The 22,168-nt window shown below is 41.0% G+C and overlaps 1 protein-coding gene across 17 annotated transcripts in view; it reads left to right on the top strand.

Annotated features, from left to right (window-relative positions):
* TJP2 (tight junction protein 2) overlaps positions 1-17,638 on the top strand; it is a 112,232-nt gene extending 94,594 nt beyond the window's left edge. For 11 of the 17 annotated variants that reach the window (XM_074330519.2, XM_019730483.3, XM_019730492.3 and 8 more), the window contains 11 exons: positions 884-1,094; positions 1,751-1,938; positions 2,589-2,684; positions 3,550-3,629; positions 4,038-4,248; positions 9,857-9,957; positions 11,199-11,411; positions 12,618-12,728; positions 13,917-14,252; positions 15,645-15,730; positions 16,654-17,638. In XM_074330519.2, the coding sequence (XP_074186620.2) occupies positions 884-1,094; positions 1,751-1,938; positions 2,589-2,684; positions 3,550-3,629; positions 4,038-4,248; positions 9,857-9,957; positions 11,199-11,411; positions 12,618-12,728; positions 13,917-14,252; positions 15,645-15,730; positions 16,654-16,819 (1,799 nt within the window). In that variant the 3' untranslated portion in view covers positions 16,820-17,638. The remainder of the gene's footprint in view (positions 1-883; positions 1,095-1,750; positions 1,939-2,588; positions 2,685-3,549; positions 3,630-4,037; positions 4,249-9,856; positions 9,958-11,198; positions 11,412-12,617; positions 12,729-13,916; positions 14,253-15,644; positions 15,731-16,653) is intronic. The other 6 variants (XM_074330523.2, XM_074330522.2, XM_088793653.1 and 3 more) reach the window with 1 other exon arrangement.
* Positions 17,639-22,168: the final 4,530 nt, after the last annotated feature.

Raw genomic sequence — 22,168 nt, 5'->3', positions numbered from 1 at the left:
TATTAGTCAGGGTTCTTCAGAGCAACAGAACCAGTAGGGTTGTGTGTGTCTGTGTGTGTAGAGATTGATTGATTCATTGATTGATTGATTATGGAGGCTGGCCAGTCCCAAGATCTGCAGGGTGAATGGCAAGCAGGAGACCCAGGGGAGGTGATATTTCCATTCAAGTTCAAGACAAGAAAAAAACTGATGTACCAGTTCAAAGGCAGGAAGAGTTGGTTTTCTCCTATTCAGGAGAGGATTCACCTTTTATTGTATTCACGCCTTCAACTGATTGGCTGAGGCTCACCTACGTCAGGGAGTGTAGTCTGCTTTACTTAGTCTACCAATTTAAACAATCTCATCCCAAAACACCCAGAATGACGTTTGACCGAATATCTGGGCACCCCATGGCCCCGTCAAGCTGACACATAAAATTAACCATCACAGCAACTCCTAAAGATAGTTTTTTATCCTTCTTCCTGTTTGAGCCATGATTCCCATAGGGCCTATACATTTGAGTTCACTAAACAGAGAGAAGGTAAAGAGGGTAATCAGAAATAGGAGAAGCTGATAACTCTTTAAAAAAAGACTGTTAGGTTGACAGATGAGAGGGGAGTTGGAGGGCTGAGTGAAAAAGGTGAAGGGATTAAGAAGTACAAATTTATAGTTACAAAATAGTCATGGGGATGTAAAGTACAGCATAAGGAATATAGTTAATAGTGCCAAGTGGCTATTAGACTAATCGAGGGGGCAGGGTCGCATCATAAATTATATAAATGTCTAGCCACTATGCTGTACACTTGAAATTAATGTAAAATAATATTGAATGTTAACTGTAATTGGGAAAAAAAGACCTCTAGCTAAGCAGAATACAGTATACAAGGATGCTTTTGTGTTTCAGTGTATAGAGACATACTGGCTTGTGGCAGAGGGGATTCGTTTTTTATAAGAAGCCACTTCGAATGTGAGAAGGAAACTCCACAGAGCCTGGCCTTCACCAGGGGGGAGGTCTTCCGAGTGGTAGATACGCTGTATGATGGCAAGCTGGGCCACTGGCTGGCCGTGAGGATTGGAAACGAATTGGAGAAAGGCTTAATCCCCAACAAAAGCAGGTATCTGACCCCACATGCCCCTCTTATACACTTTCTCCCCACAAATAAACTGCAATCCCATCCCCCACCCCCAAAAAAGGAAGCAACACATAGCTTCATTATCTGTCCTCATGTCCTCTCCCATCATCTACTTCTTGTTTATGTGGAGTGGCCTGGAACTGTGGAATAGCCACGAGCTGGTTTCTGTATTTAGCATCACTCGGTCGGTGGTGCGACGGGCTGCTGTTTGAATGAATTCCGTGAGGCAAAATCGTGATCAGACGTCGAGTAGCTGCAGCACACCTCTCAGATACGCTGCCCCTGTCCAGTGCCTGGCCCTCGTCTTCTACCCCAGGGCACACTTGTTGGTTGGCTGGCAGTGGGAAGAATAGGAAAGACCCTTATACTTGGGCACGGGTTTCCTGTCTTGTTTACTGTATGCCATCCTGTCAGAACAAGCCACATTTAGTGTGTTTATTGCTGAGCTTCTGGTGGATTTTATGGGAACCCAGCCTTTATCTGCCTCTGTCAGGAAGAGAGCATCCCCACATTTCCTACACTGGGAAACCTTTTCATTGTCAAGCTGTACCTTCTCTAATCCAAGTTCATGAGAAGTACTGAATGACATGTACCTTTTCTAGCTCTAGAGATTTACTTCCTGTGATTTCCTCCTTCAGAGCTGAACAGATGGCCAGTGTTCAGAATGCCCAGAGAGATAACGCTGGTGACAGGGCAGATTTCTGGAGAATGCGCGGCCAGAGAGCTGGCGTGAAGAAGAACTTAAGGAAGAGTCGGGAAGACCTAACCGCGGTTGTGTCAGTTAGCACCAAGTTCCCGGCCTATGAGAGGGTTTTGCTACGAGAAGGTGAGGAGGGCAGGTGGGGCCAGGAACTGGTCCGACTGGGCTCTCAGCCTCTCTTTCTTCATTTTTAGATTAGAACTGTCGAGTTGAAACTTATCGTTATCATTTAGACCTAAGCCAGGTTATAGAGTTGGAATCGTATTCAAACACGAAATAAGACTTAACAAAAATGTGAGCCGTGCAAACTTGTAAATGGAGGCCTATTTCCACAACCTGTTATTTATCTTTTTACAATACTGCCCTTCAAAAGGTTTTATATATTACCTGTAGCAAAGTTTATCTTTCATGACAGTCAGGGAAATGAAGGCATATTCTTCAGAAAATACCGTGTTTCCCCGAAAATCAGACTTAGCCGGACCATCAGCTCTAATGCGTCTTTTGGTACAAAAATTAATATAAGACCCAGTCTTATTTTACTATAATATAAGATCGGGTCTTATATTAATTTTTGCTCCAAAAGACGCATTAGAGCTGATGGACCGGCTAGGTCTGATTTTGGGGTAAACATGGTAGCTGGGCTGAATTGGGGGTGGGAGAACACACACTTTCTTTCATTTTGTCATGTTATCAATAGCCTATAAAATATGTTTGCTTCTTATTTTAACAGCTAAGAAAGTGTATGTGTTTTCATGGCCTTTCTTGTCTCATTGCAGCTGGTTTCAAGAGACCTGTGGTCTTATTTGGCCCCATAGCAGATATAGCACTGGAAAAGTTGGCAAATGAGTTACCTGACCTGTTCCAAACTGCTAGTAAGTCTGTCCGTGATTTTTTTTTCCTCACAAAATTTTTATTTTGAAAAATATCTATCATACAGAAAAAATGAACAGCCACATAACTTTACCTGGAGTCACCATTTCTCCATATACACTCTTCCTCCATAGGCACACATACTTACACACTTTTTAAAATTTCTGAATCATTTGTGCTGGCCTTGCCATGATGATCATTTCTTTAGCATAGGGAATATAATTAATCATATGGTAATAACTATGTGTAGTGCTAGGTGGGTACTGTTGAATAACTATGATACACACCTGAAACTAATGTAATACTGTATGTTAGCTATATTTTAATAAAAATCTTATAAAAATAAAAAATAAAGTTTCTGAACCATTTGAAAGTTTAAGTTGCAGGCATTTTAAATACCTTTGATCCCTGTGAATTTCCTAAGAATAAAGACATTCTCCTCCTACACACCCACACTTACCATTATCACAGCCAAGAAATTTAACACCGATACAACAATAGTATTTAGCATGTAGTCAGTTTTTCAAATTTTCTCAATTGTCCCTATGTAGTCCTTCATGGCTTTTTAAAAAATTCAGACTGCAACCAAGGATCCTGCAATACATTTGATTTTTATGTCTTTCTAGTCATCTCCTTTTTTCTAAATTATTTGGTGACTGATATTTTGAAGAGTCCAAGCCACTTGCCTTACATGTGAGACTGCCAGTTTTCCTCATGATTCGATTTTGATTAAACAGCTGGTGTGGGTCCCTCCCATTGTCTCTCATTAGGTGGCACCTTATCTCAGGCATTGCTCGTGCTAGGTTGGGGTATTGGCGTGTCACTGACATTAAACATTATTTAACCCCTTGTTTTTGCTTTCTGTAGAAACAGAACCGAAAGATGCAGGATCTGAGAAATCCAGCGGGGTCGTGCGGTTAAATACTGTACGACAAATTATTGAACAGGTGAGAAAATTCATCAGAAGGCCATGTTGTCTGAAAGAATTAAGTCATGGTTTGCTGAAGTCTTTTTTAGAATAGAATCTGTGTTTTAATAATCATTAAATGTTAATGATAAAAAAATGAGTGTAAACGCAAGCTGTTTCATTGTGTGGAAGCTAGTCGGTAGTCTGTAGTTGTGATGTGTTGGTTTTTTCAGAGTTCTGAGCATGATACCAAATAACCTGTTAATTCATTTTCTCAGAAATTGTAATAGATTCGTAATAACTGGACATAATGTGAAGAGAAACGTTTTCTGCGTTTTGAATTAAATTGACAAGATTTGTCTGATGCAGCCTTTACTTATTGAGACAAACTCTTCGGTGCTATATGATTTTACATGCTATTGACATAACGTTTTCCCATTTCTGACAGGATAAGCACGCCCTGTTGGATGTGACTCCTAAAGCTGTGGACCTGTTGAATTATACTCAGTGGTTTCCGATTGTGATTTTTTTCAACCCAGACTCTAGACAAGGTGTCAAAACCATGAGACAAAGGTTGAATCCAACATCCAACAAAAGTTCTCGCAAGTTATATGATCAAGCCAACAAGCTTAAAAAAACCTGTGCGCATCTTTTTACAGGTACGTGAAATTTCAAACGTAGTCTCTTCGCTCCAAGGTGAAAATTAGAGAATTGAAAAATTAAGAAAGAAATAAGAAACTCATCTGAGTGGAGAATAGTAATCTGAAATACTCTTCATCACTCCTTGAAAAGTAGCTAATCCTACAAAATGAGTATATTCGTCTCATGGTGTTTGTATATGTAACTTTGACTTTTCCTTGAAAAGGATCATAAAGATCCATGACGCACTACAAAGTGGTCATTTTGATGAGTGTGGGACTGCAGGGCTGGTGATTGAGCCTAGCGTACCACCTAGCACCTACATCTCTGTATCAATGGTGTCATTGTTCTCTACTTACCATCTGTGTGTGCACTAACTTACAAAGTGTTAGGAACTTGGTTTCATTATTAAAAAATGTCCCCACAGTAGAAACTTGAACACTCTGGATATTGAGTGATGTTAAGGATTTATTACTCCTGTTTTGGGATGATAATGATGTTGTGAATATTTTTTTTAAAAAGAGTCCTTGTCTTTTAGGAATGTTTACTAAATGCAGTAGTTATGGATGACCTAATACATATTTACAGGTGATGTACTATGACGTCTGGGATTTGCATAAGTAATCTTTAGGGAGGAGAGTGAGTAGGGCTGTAGACAAGACTGGCCAGGAGCTGAGAGTTGCTGAAGTGGGCCATAGGTGATGGGTACACAGGAGTTCATGAAACTGTTCTCTCTACTTTTGTGTATGTTTAAATTTTCCATAATAGAGTCTTTTTTTATAAGTTCCTGAAATGAAGACCCACTGCTACTCATGAAAGTAAAATGATTTAAGAATATGACAAGTTTTATTAATTGAATATGTCCCCTACTGATATAAGTGATTAGTTTTGTGAATATGGTATAATTAAGGGCTTAAAGGGTTATTGAAGTTTTGGGTCATGCAAGGTTGTGGGAGCCACATGAGACTGTCCGAATGTAATATCTTTGGGATAATGATAGTTCTTTTGAATCCAGCACCAATCGTTGTCGGCCTGTATCATATTTAGCATCTCTGACACTGAGGAGGGCGGGGAGGGTGTGAATGAGTGTCTGTCGACCTGAAACTCTTGTTCTACTGTCACTGGCTTTTCTTGTTAAACAGTGAGATGCACTACATACAACTATGGTGAAAGGCTGTAACAGGTCCTTTAGCCAAATGGAAAGGAGGGTGTGGTCCATCGTCAACTAGAATTTTGTGAATGTAGACTCACAAAAGCTTATGCTTTTGATTTATTCATATATAATCTTTCCTCTGTTGTTCTTTGTACTGCCACTAATAATAATAATGATAATAATACTATAACAATAATAGTCATTATTATTTTTTTATTATAGTAATAGCTAATAGTGGTACAGCCTTTCCTGTGCCGTCTTATTGGGCAATGAGAAAAGTGACTTTTGCAAGGTCACACATCTAATGTATAGTTAAGCCCAATCTGAATCTGGTGTCTCTGACTATGTGTCCCATAGTCTATATATGTTACAGCACAGACGTATTTTTCTAATGCTGAACGGTATCACATAGTGCAATTCCTCCATTTAACAGATAATTTGTCCATTTAACTAACGCTCACGTGATTATGTCATGTTAGGCCTACGTCTACTTCATTACCCCCCACTCTCCACCTTCACTTAAGTCCGTTGAATGGCTAGGGGCTTCTCTCAGAGAGTTGAATTTGGGGTTCATGTGAGGATACGAGACACCAGGAAAGGCAGAAATGGGCTGTGGAGGAAGAAGCAGGCTGAAGGAGGCTGGTGAAGCTGGGGAGGGCAGGGCAGAAGCTTAGCCAGTGACTCTGGGGCCCTCGCTTTATCTAGCTTGGGGTCAGCATCATTTGCTCTTTGGAGTCCAGACCACAATTGCTGGCTGCGTCTGATTGAGGATCTGGAGGGGTCCATGTGTGTAGAGGGTTTGACAAATCCTGATTCAGCTCCCGAACAGATTATGAGATCTTTGAACACGGGGACCATACATTACCCAGCTCTGTGTGCCAAAGGCAGCCTTGGGCCTAGCCAATGGGCAGGGCATCCCCGTGACTTAATGAGAACTACCTCTGACGCACCAAACCATTTCTTGCCTAAGCTAATCAACAAGTTGAAATTTTTACAATAACTAGAGTCCAAGGCAGGAATGGAAATGTAGCATCCAGTTTCATCTAGAACTTTGAAGTGACCTGCTCTCACCATAAGTTGCCAGCTCTGCTATGGAATTATGCAGTCTTCAAGGATAAATGAAGCAGGGAGCAGATAACTGTTACCGACAGCCCCAATTGTCCACCAATGGCCTTTTACAGTATTCTTCTAAACTTCTACGTGGGAGACTTCAAAGCCACGTGGATGGCCCGCCCACTAAGTGCTTCCTGTTCCCCATGTCTCACTCAGCCAGACCACATGGTGATTGTGTTGCTCCAGAGTCAGAGGTTTTTTTTTAAAAAAATGATTTTAAATTTATGGCATGTTTATGAATTAATAAGTAGGAATAATAGAGCTGCTTTGATGAACACATAATTCAAAACCAAGAGTTGTGTTTCCTGTAGTCTCGCGAGGCTCAATATCCTCTTTCCCTTGTTGCACAGTAGCAAGAAAATCCCATTTCTTGCAGATGAGTAATTATGACAATGTTACAATGGTTGTCCTCGCAAACGCAAGGTACTCCATAATTAAGTGGAGATGAGAAAAGAAGCTTTGTTCTGAGATTTGCCCAAAAGCAAGTTAACTTTTCAACCTAAGTTAAAATGGTAGGTTGACCCCTCCCACCCCCAATTTAAAATGTTTTATTATATAATACATTTGCATGTACATGTCGAAAAAGTTATTTATTAAAACATAAAGTTTGAATTACATGTTTTCTTGGAATTCCCAAAGCACTCAGTTCATGGTTTAAAGACCATGGAAATGCAACTGTGAACTTAAAGACCCAAGCAGGGCCACCCTATGTGTAAAATTATGGGATTTTTAAAGTACCACAGGGTATTTTAGCACTTTTATAAGCTTTCACAGGTTTCGTGAGTGTGAAATTTGTACAGTTCAGTCCTGAGACTCTGGAAGTGCTGAACAAACACTACTGATTACTGTTAGTGATACTACTTTATACTTATTATCGTTCCATGTTACATATTATTTAAAAAGTTCTGTGTCATTATATAATTTTTGAAAAAGCTTGGGGGGAAAAATTGATCTTGTATTATACCAGCTGAAAGAACCGAAACTGCAGTAGGCAATTGTTGGTTTCCCAAGGGAATGTAGAGACTCTGGAGACCACAGGAAGTAGATGGAAGATGCTGGGCTGTCAGGCCAGGCACCTTGACTGACATTTGCCCGTTTAGAGGGTGTCCCTGCCACATGAATAGCTTAATTGAGATTTAATTTACATATCCTACAATTCACCCATTTAAAATGTACAATTCAGTGGTTTTTAGTATATTCAGAGTTGTACAGCCATCAATTTTAGAACATTTTCATCACCCCAAAAAGAAACCCTGTGCCCATTAGCAGTCATTCCCGGTTCCTCCCTCCGTTCCCGTCCAGCCTTAAATCTCGCCTTTTGCTGTTGTTCTTGGCACTTCCGAACCCCCTTGGCTGGGGAGGGAGGAGTGACCACGTGGTGCCAGGGCTGGGAATGGATCTCCTCAAAGTTCCAGGACTCCCGGCTGAGATCTAATGAGCAAAAGCCAACAGTAAACCAAAGGTATTAATTCCAAGTCAAAGGAAAGTAACGTCATAGTTGTGCGTCTACCTGTTAAAGAGAGGTCAAGTGCATGAGTTAGATGTTACCAACCTAGTCAGATATTACCTTTATATGGGGCTTAGGAAATTAGCAAGAGTGAAGTTCTTTCTTCTTTTCTTTTCTTTTTTTTTCTTTTCATGTCCTTGACTCAATGTCAATTCAGCAAGAGGTTTTATGACCTTTTTCGTTTTATCAGGGGGCCTGAACATATTTTCTGCTTTCATAAATGGCCCTTTCAGCATTAGGTTTTCCTCATGATAAATATAGACTATACTCAGAAAATTCCTGCTTAAAGCTCAAAAAGGCAGTTTAATATTCTGTATGCTGTGGATGCAAATCACTCATTTTGTCTCTGGGGTGTACAGTCTCACTTCTATATTTAAGTATTATGGAATCACGTTTTACCCAAGAGCACAAAAAAATCTGCAAAGTACCGTAGTAAGGATGCAAAAGTCCAAGGAACCAAGGTTAATTTTCCTTGAGTTGTCCAATGTATCAGTTTATTCTAATGCTGTAAATAATTAATAACCAGTGAAATTATAAGCTTATTCAGGATTTTCCAAGGTCAGTGTTAGAACTTCTTAAATGAAAGAAGGGTATATGTTACTAGGAAGAAAACTTGCAGCATAGTTGCTTACAAACTTTTTTTCATGGTTCTTTTTTGGCTATCTCTAGTGAATTATGTAGCCTTCAGGATAGATGGAGCAGGGTGCTGAACAACTTTTATCAGCAAGCCCCAATTTTCTTTTGGGTGTTACACAGAATGCTATACCCTCTAATAAAAGGCCTTGGAATTGTAGTTAAACCGAAAAAAAAAAAAATCCTAATTTCCCTGCTGTTTGATCTTTTAGGTCCATTTTAATTTGTTATTCTGGATCAGTTTACTTGTCTGGTTTATCCCCACTTGCCCCTAAATACATCTTGCTCAAGAATGATTTGCGTATGTTGTACTTGGCCGGTATTTTACATTGGTGCTCTAAATTCATGTTTTTAGATAGATGGGCTGTGTCGTGCAGTGGCAAAGGCCATAGGCTCTAAAAGCACACTTCTGAGTTTGCATCTAGTCCCTCTTCAGTTATTTGGAGTGAGGCTTGGGGCTGGTTACTTTCACTGTTGTGCCTGTTTCTCATCTGTAACATGGGGATGATGGCAATTCCTACCTCACAAGGTTTGTGTGAGCATGAAATGAGCTAATCTATGTAAGGTATTTGGAAGAGTGCTTGGTCAACCCGTAGCAAGTGTTATTCTGTAAGATATATTTTGTTCTGAGTAGAAACTGTACATTACTTAAATATACACCTGTATGTATATTCTGAAATGTTTAACACTATCAAAATGGTATACATTTAAATGTTACCTTCAGTATTTTATTGGAGCTATCCAGCACATTAGTGAATAGTTTTCTTATTTATATAATATACATGTCTATGTAATGATCTTTAAAATATGGTACTTTTATATTTGTTTTAGATGTGTTTGCTCCTGAAAATATATTCTTTAAAAACATATATACATATATGTATGTATGTGTGTATATGTATGTATGTATATATACATACATAATATATGTATGTGTGTGTGTGTGTATATATATATATATATATATATATATATATATATATTTAAGGTAACTTTTCTGAAAAATAGACATTCTTAAAAGAAATTCGTCCATTTTTGGCTCTATAAGATCCATACGTAATGTAAACTCAACTTAAAGGGATTTAGTATTTAAATATGTGCGAACTTCCTCTTGATTTGTCAAAGTTTTAACTCAGAAATGGGTATAAATTATGTCAAATAAGTTTTTACGTAAACATTGCTCTGGAAATTGATGCAAACATTTTTGCCTACATTTCTATAGCTACAATCAACCTAAATTCAGCCAATGATAGCTGGTTTGGCAGCTTGAAGGACGCAATTCAGCATCAGCAAGGAGAAGCAGTTTGGGTCTCTGAAGGAAAGGTATGTGGCCTAGATACTCTGCTGTGAGGTGAGAGTTCACGTTTTGAATCTTTTCTCAAGAGGGTAGTGAATGTAGTAAAGCCATGCCCATTTGAAGTGATTTCAACATATGAGCCAATCAAGTTTGAAATTTTATAAATTCTCTGAAAAAGTAATAAAACGAAGGGGCTTTTAAAAGAAAAGCAGAATGTGATATATGCAACCCTACATTCACTTCCTTTTTACTTTTAACGTAGTAACTAGTATTGTGTTCCAAGCACACTAATCAGAGCTTACAAGATCTCTAGCTGAGCTCCACGGCTTACAAAGGACGGGGGAAACTCAGAGTGGAGGTGAGAGGTGAGGTGGAGGGGCATGGAGAACATGGTTAAAAATTAATGGAAAGAAGAAAAATGAATGGAGGTGGAATCATTTGCTGAGAAAGAAGGTTGGCAGAGAATGTGTCCTAGGCATTTGAATAGATGATAAAAGGGCATTAGGAAACTCATATAGGCTTCTAAAATTGGCTAGCTTCTCATCGGTGGATGTAGTTTACACACAGCTGTACTGCAGGGAGGATGCAGAGAGAGAGAGAGTATATAATTTCCTGTGGCTTTAGGAGCCTTTGGTGCTCGTCTTCTGTAGTACCACTGAATTGAGGTAGCTGGTGAGACTTTAGAGGTACAATTTCATTGTGGAAGCGAGTCAATAGCCAATGAGCTGGTTGAGTCCTCCTAGCCTTGCCCTTTGGGAACCGCATGTTTAGTCAAGGTGTCTAGTATCTCCTGAGCCCTTACAGCGCACCAAGGCTCTGTGCTAGCCTCCGAGGTGACAAGTTGAATAGGACAGAGCTTCTGCCCTCAAGGATTTGAGAATCTGGTGGCTGAATGAAGAGGTGTGCAGCACAAGACAGTGTGCATTTATGCCTAGGAGACAAGTACCAGCAGAAGAAGCTTGAGAGAAGCCAGATTCTGGAAGAAAAGCACAACAGTCTGAGGAGTGAGGAAGCGTGACACAGTAGCAGTGTATAGGATGGACAGTAGCAAGGATAGATAGGGTGGAGGGTTCCTAATTTGAGTCCCTGCACAAAAATTAACATACTTATTTAAAGCCAAGTGATTTCAGGAAAATAAAGGTGACTTTCCTTTCTAGAACATGTCACGGTTTCAGTCACTTGGCTGTGCCCTTGGGAATTTTCTTGAGTCCCCACTCCCATGAGCCAATGGCACACACCACTGACCCTCCGAAACAAATTCCTCTAGATGGAAGGGATGGATGATGACCCCGAAGACCGCATGTCCTACTTAACCGCCATGGGCGCGGACTATCTGAGTTGCGACAGCCGCCTCATCAGTGACTTTGAAGACACCGACGGCGAAGGAGGCGCCTACACTGACAATGAGCTGGATGAGCCAGCTGAGGAGCCGCTGGTGTCTTCCATCACCCGCTCCTCGGAGCCGGTGCAGCATGAGGAGGTGAGGCGAGGCAGGCCACAGGCTGCGAGGCCACGGGCAGGACAAGGAGGTTCTGGTGTTTCACTTGAATTCTTCTCGACAGCTGTTAATTCAAGGTGCTGTAGAAGGTATTCCTAAGGGTTGAAACAGATGACTTGTAGGGAGTCTCATTCCAAGTTAATGCCTGCATGGCGGCAGTAGTGGTCCATGGGAAAGCGGGGCAGGAACCAGGCGCTGGGAGACGATGAGTGATCGGCACTCCTCACACCGATGCCCTTGGGCGTGAGGGTAACCTGAACGGCCTTATGAGCCGACCGTCCAAATTACAGGTGGAACATTATTTTTTAAATACAATATTGTTGTATTTACTTGTAACCTTTGATTAGGTCTCTCTCTCTCACTCTCTCTGTACTCTTAGATATCCTTGCCTTTTCTTCTCCATCCTACCTTTAACCTTTCTAATCTTGCCAAAGCTCCTGAGTGTTTCCCCATCAGTTTCCTTCTCTCTTGCATTTCAATTTTTGAATTGAGTTCGTAATCAAATATATGCCTGATCACGTAACTATGCATCCACGGGCCAGTGAATAGATGGCTTCTGTGATCCTAGAAATCATATCGACAAGCATTAAGTTAGAACCAGAGCAATTATTAGTTGCACCTCAGAGAATATTGGGATAATGATCTTCATAGGTGAGATTATCCGTATAGTTGGATAATTATTGCTATGGACTTCCCTTTACCCATTTAGCTCATTGCAGTGAATGTTTTTATTCTTTATGAAACAAGTTCTAAAAATTAAGTTGAAGGTGGGGGATAAAATCCACCATGCCAAAAAGTTAGTGTATACCACTGGACAACTTACAGAGAATAAATTAACTCCTCAATGTCTACAGATATAGATAATCTAATGCTTAAAAAATGTTAACAGCTATATGTGACGAAAGAGATTTTAGACTTTAGCTTTAGACTTGTTTTGTACTTTTAATGAAGAGACTACTACAGTGGATGCATCTAGTTGAAAAATGTATCTTAAGCATTTGCTAATGGGAATATGCCTGGTATCTGCCTTTACAGTAAAGAAGCACTGGGTCAGTATCTCAGCTTATACAGGTTATGGACCTCAGATCTGAATTTATGCCAAGTCCTCAGAACTCCAGCAAAGCAGATGAGTGCTCTTTTCTCTCTGCTGGGATGTTCTTGTTGTGCATGAACCTTTATGTCTTGTAGAGCATAAGGAAACCCAGCCCAGAGCCACGAGCTCAGATGAGGAGAGATACTAGCAGAGATCAACTTAGGGACAATAGCCCGCCCCCGGCATTCAAACCAGAGCCGCCCAAGGTACGTGGCTGGGAAGCCCAGCATGGGAAGGAAAAGGAAGCAGACATCCCTGGAGCTCCCTGCATAGCCAGGGAAGAGCACGCACAATAAGATGGTGTTGAATTATGTTGTTGACTATTTCTCTATTTGAACCTGCCTTTTTGGCCTATTGGGTGAATCCAAAAATTAGAGAAAAGCGAAAAGATAGGAAGGAGGGAACGGAAGGCTTAGGAGAGTGTACAATTTTAGGATTGCTAGTATTTTTTAATTAATTAATTGATGTAGAAAGGGAAGTTTGACAAATACTGCGTGCACAGAATCAGCAATCTCAGAATTTGTTTTTCTTTTTCTGTCCAATTAGAGTTTTCTGCCCACAATCTGAAATAGATGTACCAGAAAATCCTTACTGATGATTTGCTTAAAAAAACAATCACCACCATTGCTTACAATGCCTCTTGTTATGATGGCAGCTTAATTGATTTTTTAAATAAATCATTATCCGGAACAGAATCAGTTATCAGAACACATGGGTGTATGTCATATGATTCTTTGTCTCCTCTTTGAATCAAAGCTATGACTAGAGTTTTTACCTTACAACCCAATCAAATTTCTCCATTTAACTCAATCTTTTAGAGGAGAAGAAAGTAAGAATTGATTGTGTGAGCTATCAAATGTAATTAGTGACCTCATACAATATATCAGTGAGAATTTACAAGCAGGCCTAGGATCGAAGTGTGGAGAGAGAGTGGCCGTTAGCATGATGTGCCCTCCCCACTCCCCACCCCAGTCTCATTCATGACTGGACTTGGGCCTCACCTCCAGGCCAGGGCATGTGCCCTCAGTGTGGTGTGAACTCAGGGACCCACTCTTCCATCCTGAAGCCTGACTTGTTCTGAGGTCGTCTTCCAAATTCGAATTTCCTCCAGTATGCTATAGTGCTGGCCTACCTCTAGCACTTGCAGGGCTCCCAGCACTTCCTCAGCATCCTCTGCGTTTCCAGAGCTCTTCATACTCTTCTGTAGGCCGTGAGGTAGGGATCAGGATGCCCGCCCAGTGGCTGTTTGCCCTGCTATATTTGATTCTTTGTCGGAATGGTATTTGTTGACCACCATTGGAAACTGATCAGGAAATGGAGTATATTAAATCACTAATATAGATGTGAAAATAAACTGAAAGCCCAAGGTAAAAATATGTCATTGCTCTCTGCAGGCCAGAACCCAGAACCGAGAAGAGTCCTTTGACTATTCCAGGTCCTACGAATACAAGTCAAACTCCCCCCCAGCTGTTGTTGGGAACGAAATTCCCAGCGCATCTGCCAAGAGTCACCCTCCTCCTCCTGTTGCAGCGAAACCTGCCTTTGGCCGGTCTATACTGAAGCCCTCCACTCCCGTCCCTCCTCCGGAGAGTGAGGAGGTGGGAGAGGGCAGTGAGGAGCAAGATGACACACCCAAGTCTGTCTTGGGGAAAGTGAAAATATTTGAGAAGATGGATCACAAGGCAAGATTACAGAGAATGCAAGAGCTCCAAGAAGCCCAGAATGCAAGGGTAATTGTTTGTACACCACTAGGTTATCTTAGCGCGTCAACAGTCAGTGTTTTAAATGGACTTCATTTCAGTATAATGATTCACAGTCTGTTTTCCACTGCCACCGACATAAAAGGGATGTTCACATGCATGACACCAAAGGCACATCCTGTGCGTGTCATTTGCAGATTGTCAGGCTATTTGTGCATCCCTGTTTCTTCCAATCAAGAAAGCCTCACACGATAGGTGAATAAGATTCTGCTCTTTGTACTTCAGAACTTTATGTCATGTTCTGGAATGTGTGACACGAGAATCAGTGCCTCTCAGGAGTTATTGTTTGTTAAAACCTTTGGTATGTTTGTTCACGGAGTTCTAATCTGCTCCCAGAATTGCCATAGTAGAAACCAAGCAAACCTTGGATTCTACAATTGATAGGTCCATAGATTGTACTTTCTGATACTATTTGTATTTTTGTACCATGTGCAGATATAACCTTTCAAAAGTCAAAGAAGAATTTATGTAAAGGTCTGTGGAGCATATTGTGCCCAGTGGACATGGGAGTTTTCTTCATTTAAGTTTGTCACAACATCAGCAGGGCTTCTTAGCATTTTTCTTTCTTTCTTTTTTTTTTTAGTGTGGTAAAATATGTACAATATAAAATTTCCCATTTTAACCACTTTTAAGTATTCATTGGCATTAAGTACATTCACATTCTTGTGCAACTATCATGTTTCTCTGAAAATAAGACCTAGTAGGACAATCAGCTCTAATGCATCTTTTGGAGCAAAAATTAATATAAGACCTAGTCTTATTTTACTGTAATATAAGACCTGGTCTCATATAATATAATACAATACAATACAGTATCAGGACTTATATTAATTTTTGCTGCGAAAGAAGCATTAGAGCTGATTGTCCGGCTAGGTCTTATTTTCGGGGAAACAGGTATCTCCGTCATCCATCTCCAGAACTTTTTCATCCTCCCCAACTGAAACTCTGTATCTATTAAACTATTAAATGGTTATTCCCCATTTCACTCCTGCCCCCATCGGCCCCTGGTAAACATTCTTTTTCTTTTTTTTTTTTCTGTGTGATTTTGACTGCTTAACAACCTCATATAATGGGAATCATATAATATTTGTCCATCTGTGACTGGCTTCTTTCACTTAGTATAATGTCCTCAAGATTCAGCCATGTTGTAACATGTGTCAGAATTTCATTGCTTAAAACGTTTTTCCTTTTCGACATGTACCCCTGGACATCACACAGCAGCATGGAAACTAGAGCGTTGCTTCAGGTTTTCTTCTTCTCCTTGAAATGGCATTGGAAAATGGGACCAGCAGAAAATCAACAAGTTGACTATCTAATGGTTCATTCTTTCCCTCTTATTATTTTTTTTCTTAATCACCACAGATTGAAATTGCTCAGAAGCATCCTGATATCTATGCAGTTCCGATCAAAACCCACAAGCCAGATCCTGGCCTGCCCCAGTACACAAGGTAAGGGCTGCTTGGCAGGTAAAGGTCTACAAGAGGGGCTTTCCTAGGACTTGGACTCCTAAGAATTTTTTTTACCTGCATTTCAAAGTAATATTTTTTTTATTTGTGGTTAACTTATTTATTTAGACAAATTTAATTGTAAAGATTAGAGAATCAAAATTTCATGGTAATTTTGCTTGTGTGCAAAAACTCTGACAAAGTGTAATCATTGATATTTCAAGTCAGTCCCCTTTGACACATTGGAGCACAGATATGTGAAATTGTGTAAGGATAATAACACATGAGCAAAATTCCTGGGGCCTAGACCTGTTTTGTTGCTACTGTTTCCGGGCTCTTAGCCAAGCTCCTTAATTCCTTTCCATCACTTAGAAAAGTCAGGCCACTTGTGCTGAACGGTGGTCTGAAGGGAGGGTAACAATCCATTGACCGGTATTGGTAAGATGCTGCATTTAAAAAATGCTACATAAGCACTAGGAATTACCACAGCATCTTCCTGTTGAGGTTTTACACTGGATAATTTCCTGCTTCCGAGAATAGTAAACAAATAAGTAAATAAATCACATTTCTTGTGGCTATTTTGACTAGAAGCTAGAGTGTAGTTTTACAGCAATGGAAAACTAACGGCAAATATCTCTACCAATTGAACTGTGACACTTGTGCCAATGAACTTAGAGTTGGAGAGCCCCCACCCCCTGGGTCTAGCTAGGGAATACTTAGGTTAGGGAGCACCTTGCTGGCTTCCTCCCTCACTACCCAGGTGGGCATCAGCCTTGACTTATTTATTCCCATCCCCACTCCCATAACTGTGAAACTGAATTGGGGCCAGGAGTGTCCCTGGGTTGTCAGTACAGGGTGTGGCTCAGGGATAAGCCATCTTGGGTGATTGCCCACTGAGCGTTTAGCCCTCTCAATGTGTTTTTTAGTTCCAGACCCCCTGAGCCACAGAAAGGTCCTTCCAGACTCTATCAAGATGCCAGAGGAAGTTATGGAAGTGATGCGGAGGAGGAAGAATACCGCCAGCAGCTGTCAGAACACTCAAAGCGCGGTTATTACGGCCAGGCATCCCGGTACCGGGACACAGAATTGTAGACATCTGAGAACTGACTCTTATGTACCCCGCTGCTGCCACCTCAGAGCAGCACACCTGCGGAGCCACGGGATATTCTTTCCAGTTAAAATGCACTGTGCAAATGTGGGACCTTGAGCTCCCATCCAGGGGACAGCCAATGCAAATTCAGAACTGATGACTCTATTTGTGGGACTGGGTCTGGGGAGATTATGGCTTTTTTGCTCAGAATTCAGAGAAACACTACAGTTTGATACTGTTACCTGCTTCAGTGGACCAAAATCTGTATTAATTCTGTTTGCATATTTTTAACATGTATATTAAGAAGTAATAACTATTTTTCCTCATTAATAGCTGTCTGTCTTCAAGAACTGTTTCAATGTGAGACAGAATGTAAAAAAAGGAATAAAAATACTGTCGGACTCCAACTAAATTCAAAGAAGTATTTTATTACAACTCTATAAGTGCCTTTGATGAGAAGTGTCTTAAATTTTCTTCCTTTGAAGCTTTATGCAAAGCCATAATGGACTATAAAACCTTTTGACTAAATTTTTGTACCAGTTTAATAGCTATGGTTTCCTCTACACTGTGTCATCTTTTCAAGGCATATGTCTTTGTAATATTTTCCACAAATTCTGACTGTATATATAAGAGCTATTATTGGTAGTTTGGCTACCAGTGCTAAACAGCTTGAAGACCAAGATATAAGTATAGAAATTTTGTTTGTATAAAACTATGTGCTCCACAAAAGCAGATACTCAAGAAAACCACATTTTATTTCCAAAAGTGTGTGTATTGACAACAGTTTTATAATTTAATAAAAAGGAGGACATTGCAATCAATTAATTTGCTTTGTGTTGGATTTCTACACTAATTCCTTTGCCCCTCCCCCCTTTTTTCCACCTCCCCCCACCCCAGTCTGGTTCAAACCATTGTTTCTCAGTCTAGTTGTGTAGGACACAGCTCCCTGGCCCAGGCTGGTATTATGAGCCTTGCACTTCCCCTGGCTGAGGCAGTTGGTCGTCGGCGTTGGTTGGCCGCTCACAGCAGCTCCCAGCAGCTCCCAGCAGTTCACACCAACTTCTGGCTGCTCACGGCAGCCCAGCTCCAGGGAGAGCTGTTGTTCACAATCTTAGCTGTAGAGGGTGCAGCTCACTGGCCCATGTGGGAATCGAACCAGCGACCTCTTTGTTAGGAGCATGGCGCTCCAACCACCTGAGCCACTGGGCTGGACCCTAATTCTTATTTTTAAATGTAACTTTTATTTCACTTACTGATCATAAAAGTGAGAACATGCCCAATGCTGAACATTGGAAAATGGAGATACAGGAAAAACAAAAATTACCAATAATCCCATTTCTCGTAATTTTGGTTCATTCCCTCCAGTTATACAAAGATTGCCCCCAAAATGTATACACATTTTAAGAAAGGAAAAAAACAGTATTAAAATTGTAATAGTCAATACATACTGATAACAAAAGATGAATACAAGTCATGTTTATTTCCACTATTAGAAGAGGTGCTCAAAGTGGTTACCATCAGCGTAATTTTAATATAGCTGTTTTCCTTTCTTAAAATGTGTATACATTTTTTTGGTACCCTCTGTATATTTGTGGATGTCTGTTTGTGTTATATTTGGGGTAAACTGTTTGCAGTTTCTTGGTTTTTCTATTTAACATTCTATTATGAACATTGCTCTCAGGTAGTTAAAACTCATGCAAACATCATTGCAAATAACTAGAATAATACATTGTGTGACTGCTTCATCAATGGACTGCTGCTATTATTGGCTGTTTGTATTGTTTCTAGTTTTTTCCCTCTTTCACATGAAATATGCCTCTGTATATAATCCATTTTTTAATATCAATGATCAGCATTTCAATCCTTTCCTGCAGGTAGATTTCTCAGAAGTGGCATTACTGAGCAAAAGCATAGGAACATTTTTAAGGCTCTTAATGTTTATTGCCAGATTGCTTCCTAGAAAAGTTGCATCAATTTATACTCCCACATTCACTCTTTAAAGCCTAAAATATATTTAGAATTTAAGCAAGACAGCCTAGGATGTTAGGCTTGTATGAATCAAAAGTATACCGGATTTAGGAAAGGAAAAGAGTCTTGGTTCCATTAAGGGTCTTTTACAATATGAATTGACATAAAGGCGTAAAGCTTGTGTTTTAGTCGAGTTAGAAATTCAGCTTACTCATAACTGAGTTACATTATAAATACATCCTCGGTTGTGTCTCTATCAACCTGGGTGCTGAAATTCATGAACCCTTTAGTGCAGAACCTTGAATTTCTGAGCAGTCCTCAAGGCACTGACTCAAATCTGCATATCTGTAAATGAAAGGCACTTCTGTGGATAGAAAAAAACACGATGATTAAATACGTGATGATTTAATTTGCTTATGTCCTTCGAATACAGGAATGAGACCTTTTGCAAACGCAGGGAGGGAAGGAGAGGAGGCTTTTCAGCAGGAGCTGGGCTGTCATCTGGATCCAGCACCTTTTTGTGATACCTCAAGTGGTGCACAATGTCCCCACAGAGTGCCGGAGAGACCACCAGTCTCTGTCCCCCCACTTCTCATTCATATTCTGCTTTGTTCAGGGAAGGATTTCAGGCTGCCTACAATGTATGTGTAGTACAATTAAGGAAAAAATAGGAGCTAGGCATATGAGGAAAGGGAAAAATAACAAAATAAGGAAGCCAAAGCCGGTGAGGGTGGTAGTCACTGCTCTCCGTCCGGGCGCCTGCTGTTCGGAGGCCAGTGTGGGGCACAAGATTTGACAGACGCGATCTGATTGAGGATGTCCCCAAGGGGAAAATTGTTGGGCATTTTCTCCCCTTTCTCATTCTGTTTGTCCTGTGAGGTCTTAGGTTGCATCATGCAATCATGGCCACTTACTTGCAAAGGTGATTTTGGAGGTCTCTTACTGTGTTCTTTCATGTAGGGCAGTTCCACTCAGTGAAGGGCCACTCAGTGAAAGTTCTGGAGAAAACACCCAAAGCTGCAGTATAGAATCGCCACTCTGCACTGTGACCTAATCTAGGGAGCAGTTCTGGAATATCTAGGGTCAACACTTCCCAAATAGCGTTATGACAGGAATGAAGCCCCAAGGTAAACATGTACCCACAATTCTGGAAAATCCTTTTTACTCAAAGATTTTGAGGCGGAAGAGTAGCTCATACAGCAGAATGCAAACCTCCCACTAATTTGTAAAACATTGTACATTTGAAATTTTGCACTCTCAGCGGGTCTCTGGGCTACGTCCTCCACCCTCCCTCCCTCCACCCTCTCTCCCGAGAAGTCTGGAGTCTGCATTGTAGTCATACTTCGCAAGCAGAGAAGTGTTGCATAACTTTCCGTCCATCCTTCACTTTACTGTTTCTGTCAACCCCAATTTTGTTTGGTGAATGAACAGCAGTAATTTGGGGGCTGGGCTGGGTTTAAATTTGGGTAGCAAACCCCAAGACCAGGCTTTGAATGTAAGTCATTTGGGGAATACAAGGAAACTCTGCAGTGGGAGACCAGACTTAATCTCCCCAAGAAACGCAGGTGAGCAGGTGAATGGGATAAAATGTGCCTCCCAGTTTTCCCAGCCAGGCAGCTGGGAGCTGGGCTATTTGTTCACCAGTTGGCTTCAGGCTTTGAGGGCAGTTCTGCGCGTGCGTGCGTGTGTGCTAGCCTGCCCTCCTGTCCGCCTGCCTGCCTGCCGGCCGGCCTGCCGGCCTGCCTGCCTGTGTTGGTCGGGTTGAGGGTGCCCTCACCCCACTTCTTCAAGAAGAGAAATGTGCATGGCCGTTGAAAGACTGGAACCCCCAGGGGTCCAAGACCTGGGGAGAGGAGCCTCGATGCTGATTGGGCTGTGAATCTACTGAGTCCTCCAGGTGAGAGGTTTATCTGCATAGGGTCATAGGCCAGGAGAGACAGGAGAAAAACTAGAGGCTTATTTTCTAGGGCAAGTGGAGGGGGGCGGGGCTGGGGAAGCTTCCATACCTGTATTAGTTACGGTTTTCCAGAAAAACAACCAACAGATGTATACATACAGAGAGAGAGAGAGAGAGAGAGAGAGAGAGAGAGAGAGAGATTTTAAGGAGTTGGCTTGCATGATTGTGGAGGCTTGGTAAATACAAAACCTGCAAGGAAGGCCTGTGGACTAGAGACCCAGAGAAGACTTGCAGTCTGAGTGTAAATGCTGTCTCCTGGCAGAATTCCTGCTTTGCTCAGGGAAGGTCAGTCTTTGTTCTATATTCAGGCCTTTAACTGATTGGACAAGGCTCACCCCCATTGGGAGGGCAGTCTGCTTTACTCAAAATCCACGGATTTAAATGTTAATCTCATCCCCAAAACACCCTTCCAGAAACATCCAGAATAACATTTAACCAAATAATCTGGTCCGCTTGGCTCCCCCCAGCCAAACTGACACAAAAAATTAACCATCACAATATCCCACCCCCTTTACCTCGTAAGCCACCCTTGCAACTGTACTTTTGTCCAGTGTCAAAGTACGAACGAACGAAGGGAGGTATGAACCAGAAGAAGGGAGAATTACATATATTGACACATGCATAGACTTTATATGGTATGTTTACATACTTTACATATGCACATATTATATATTTATATTTTGTTTTAAATAAAGAAGAGTAAATTTTAACAAGTAGAAAAGACTTAAAAATTGAGAGAAAACAAGAAGAATAAGGATTCAAATACTACAGTTGAGAGATCCCAATAAAAATAAATTTTTGACATTTAAAAATAATATTCACTGAAAGACGTGAGATTGAAAAGAAATTTACATAACCAAAGATGTCAAATTGGCACAATGTAAAATCGGCACAGTTTACATTCCCCAAACTCGTGACTGCATGGCAATAGCACTATTTTGGTATATATTTTATGCAATAAAAAGGGAGCTGTGGTTTCACTGCTCCCACATTGTCCTCAGATGCTATTTCACCGCTGAGAGGGCCAGAAAACATGGTTCCTCGGTTCTTCTGAGCATGAGTCTCTCTAGGAAGGATGATCGGGTAAGATCCTGACTGATAGAAATCATCCTGTGAGAGATGAGTTGAACTTCTGAGAGTAGATCTGTCTCTGAGGATAAAAGAAAAGAGGAGTGGAGAGAAGGAGGAACTGGAAAAAACGAGGGGGAGGGGCTGGCTGAGCCAGAAACTTCCCAACACCCTGTCCTTCTCCTTCTCTAATCCCCCACCCACATGCATGCTCCTTCCTCTTCAGCTGCCCCCAACCAGCCATTGTAAAACAACTCCATTAGGAAGCGTAGGAAATATAGAAGCACCCAAAGGACCTACAGAAAGCAGTACTGATGGGTACACATAAACCTCATTAGAAACACAGGAAATGGCAACC

This window comes from Rhinolophus sinicus, chromosome 16 (genome assembly GCF_057876585.1).
Source record: "Rhinolophus sinicus isolate RSI-liver-muscle chromosome 16, RSI-T2T, whole genome shotgun sequence".
Lineage (NCBI taxonomy): Eukaryota > Metazoa > Chordata > Mammalia > Chiroptera > Rhinolophidae > Rhinolophus > Rhinolophus sinicus.
This window is presented reverse-complemented; position numbering and strand designations above follow the sequence as displayed.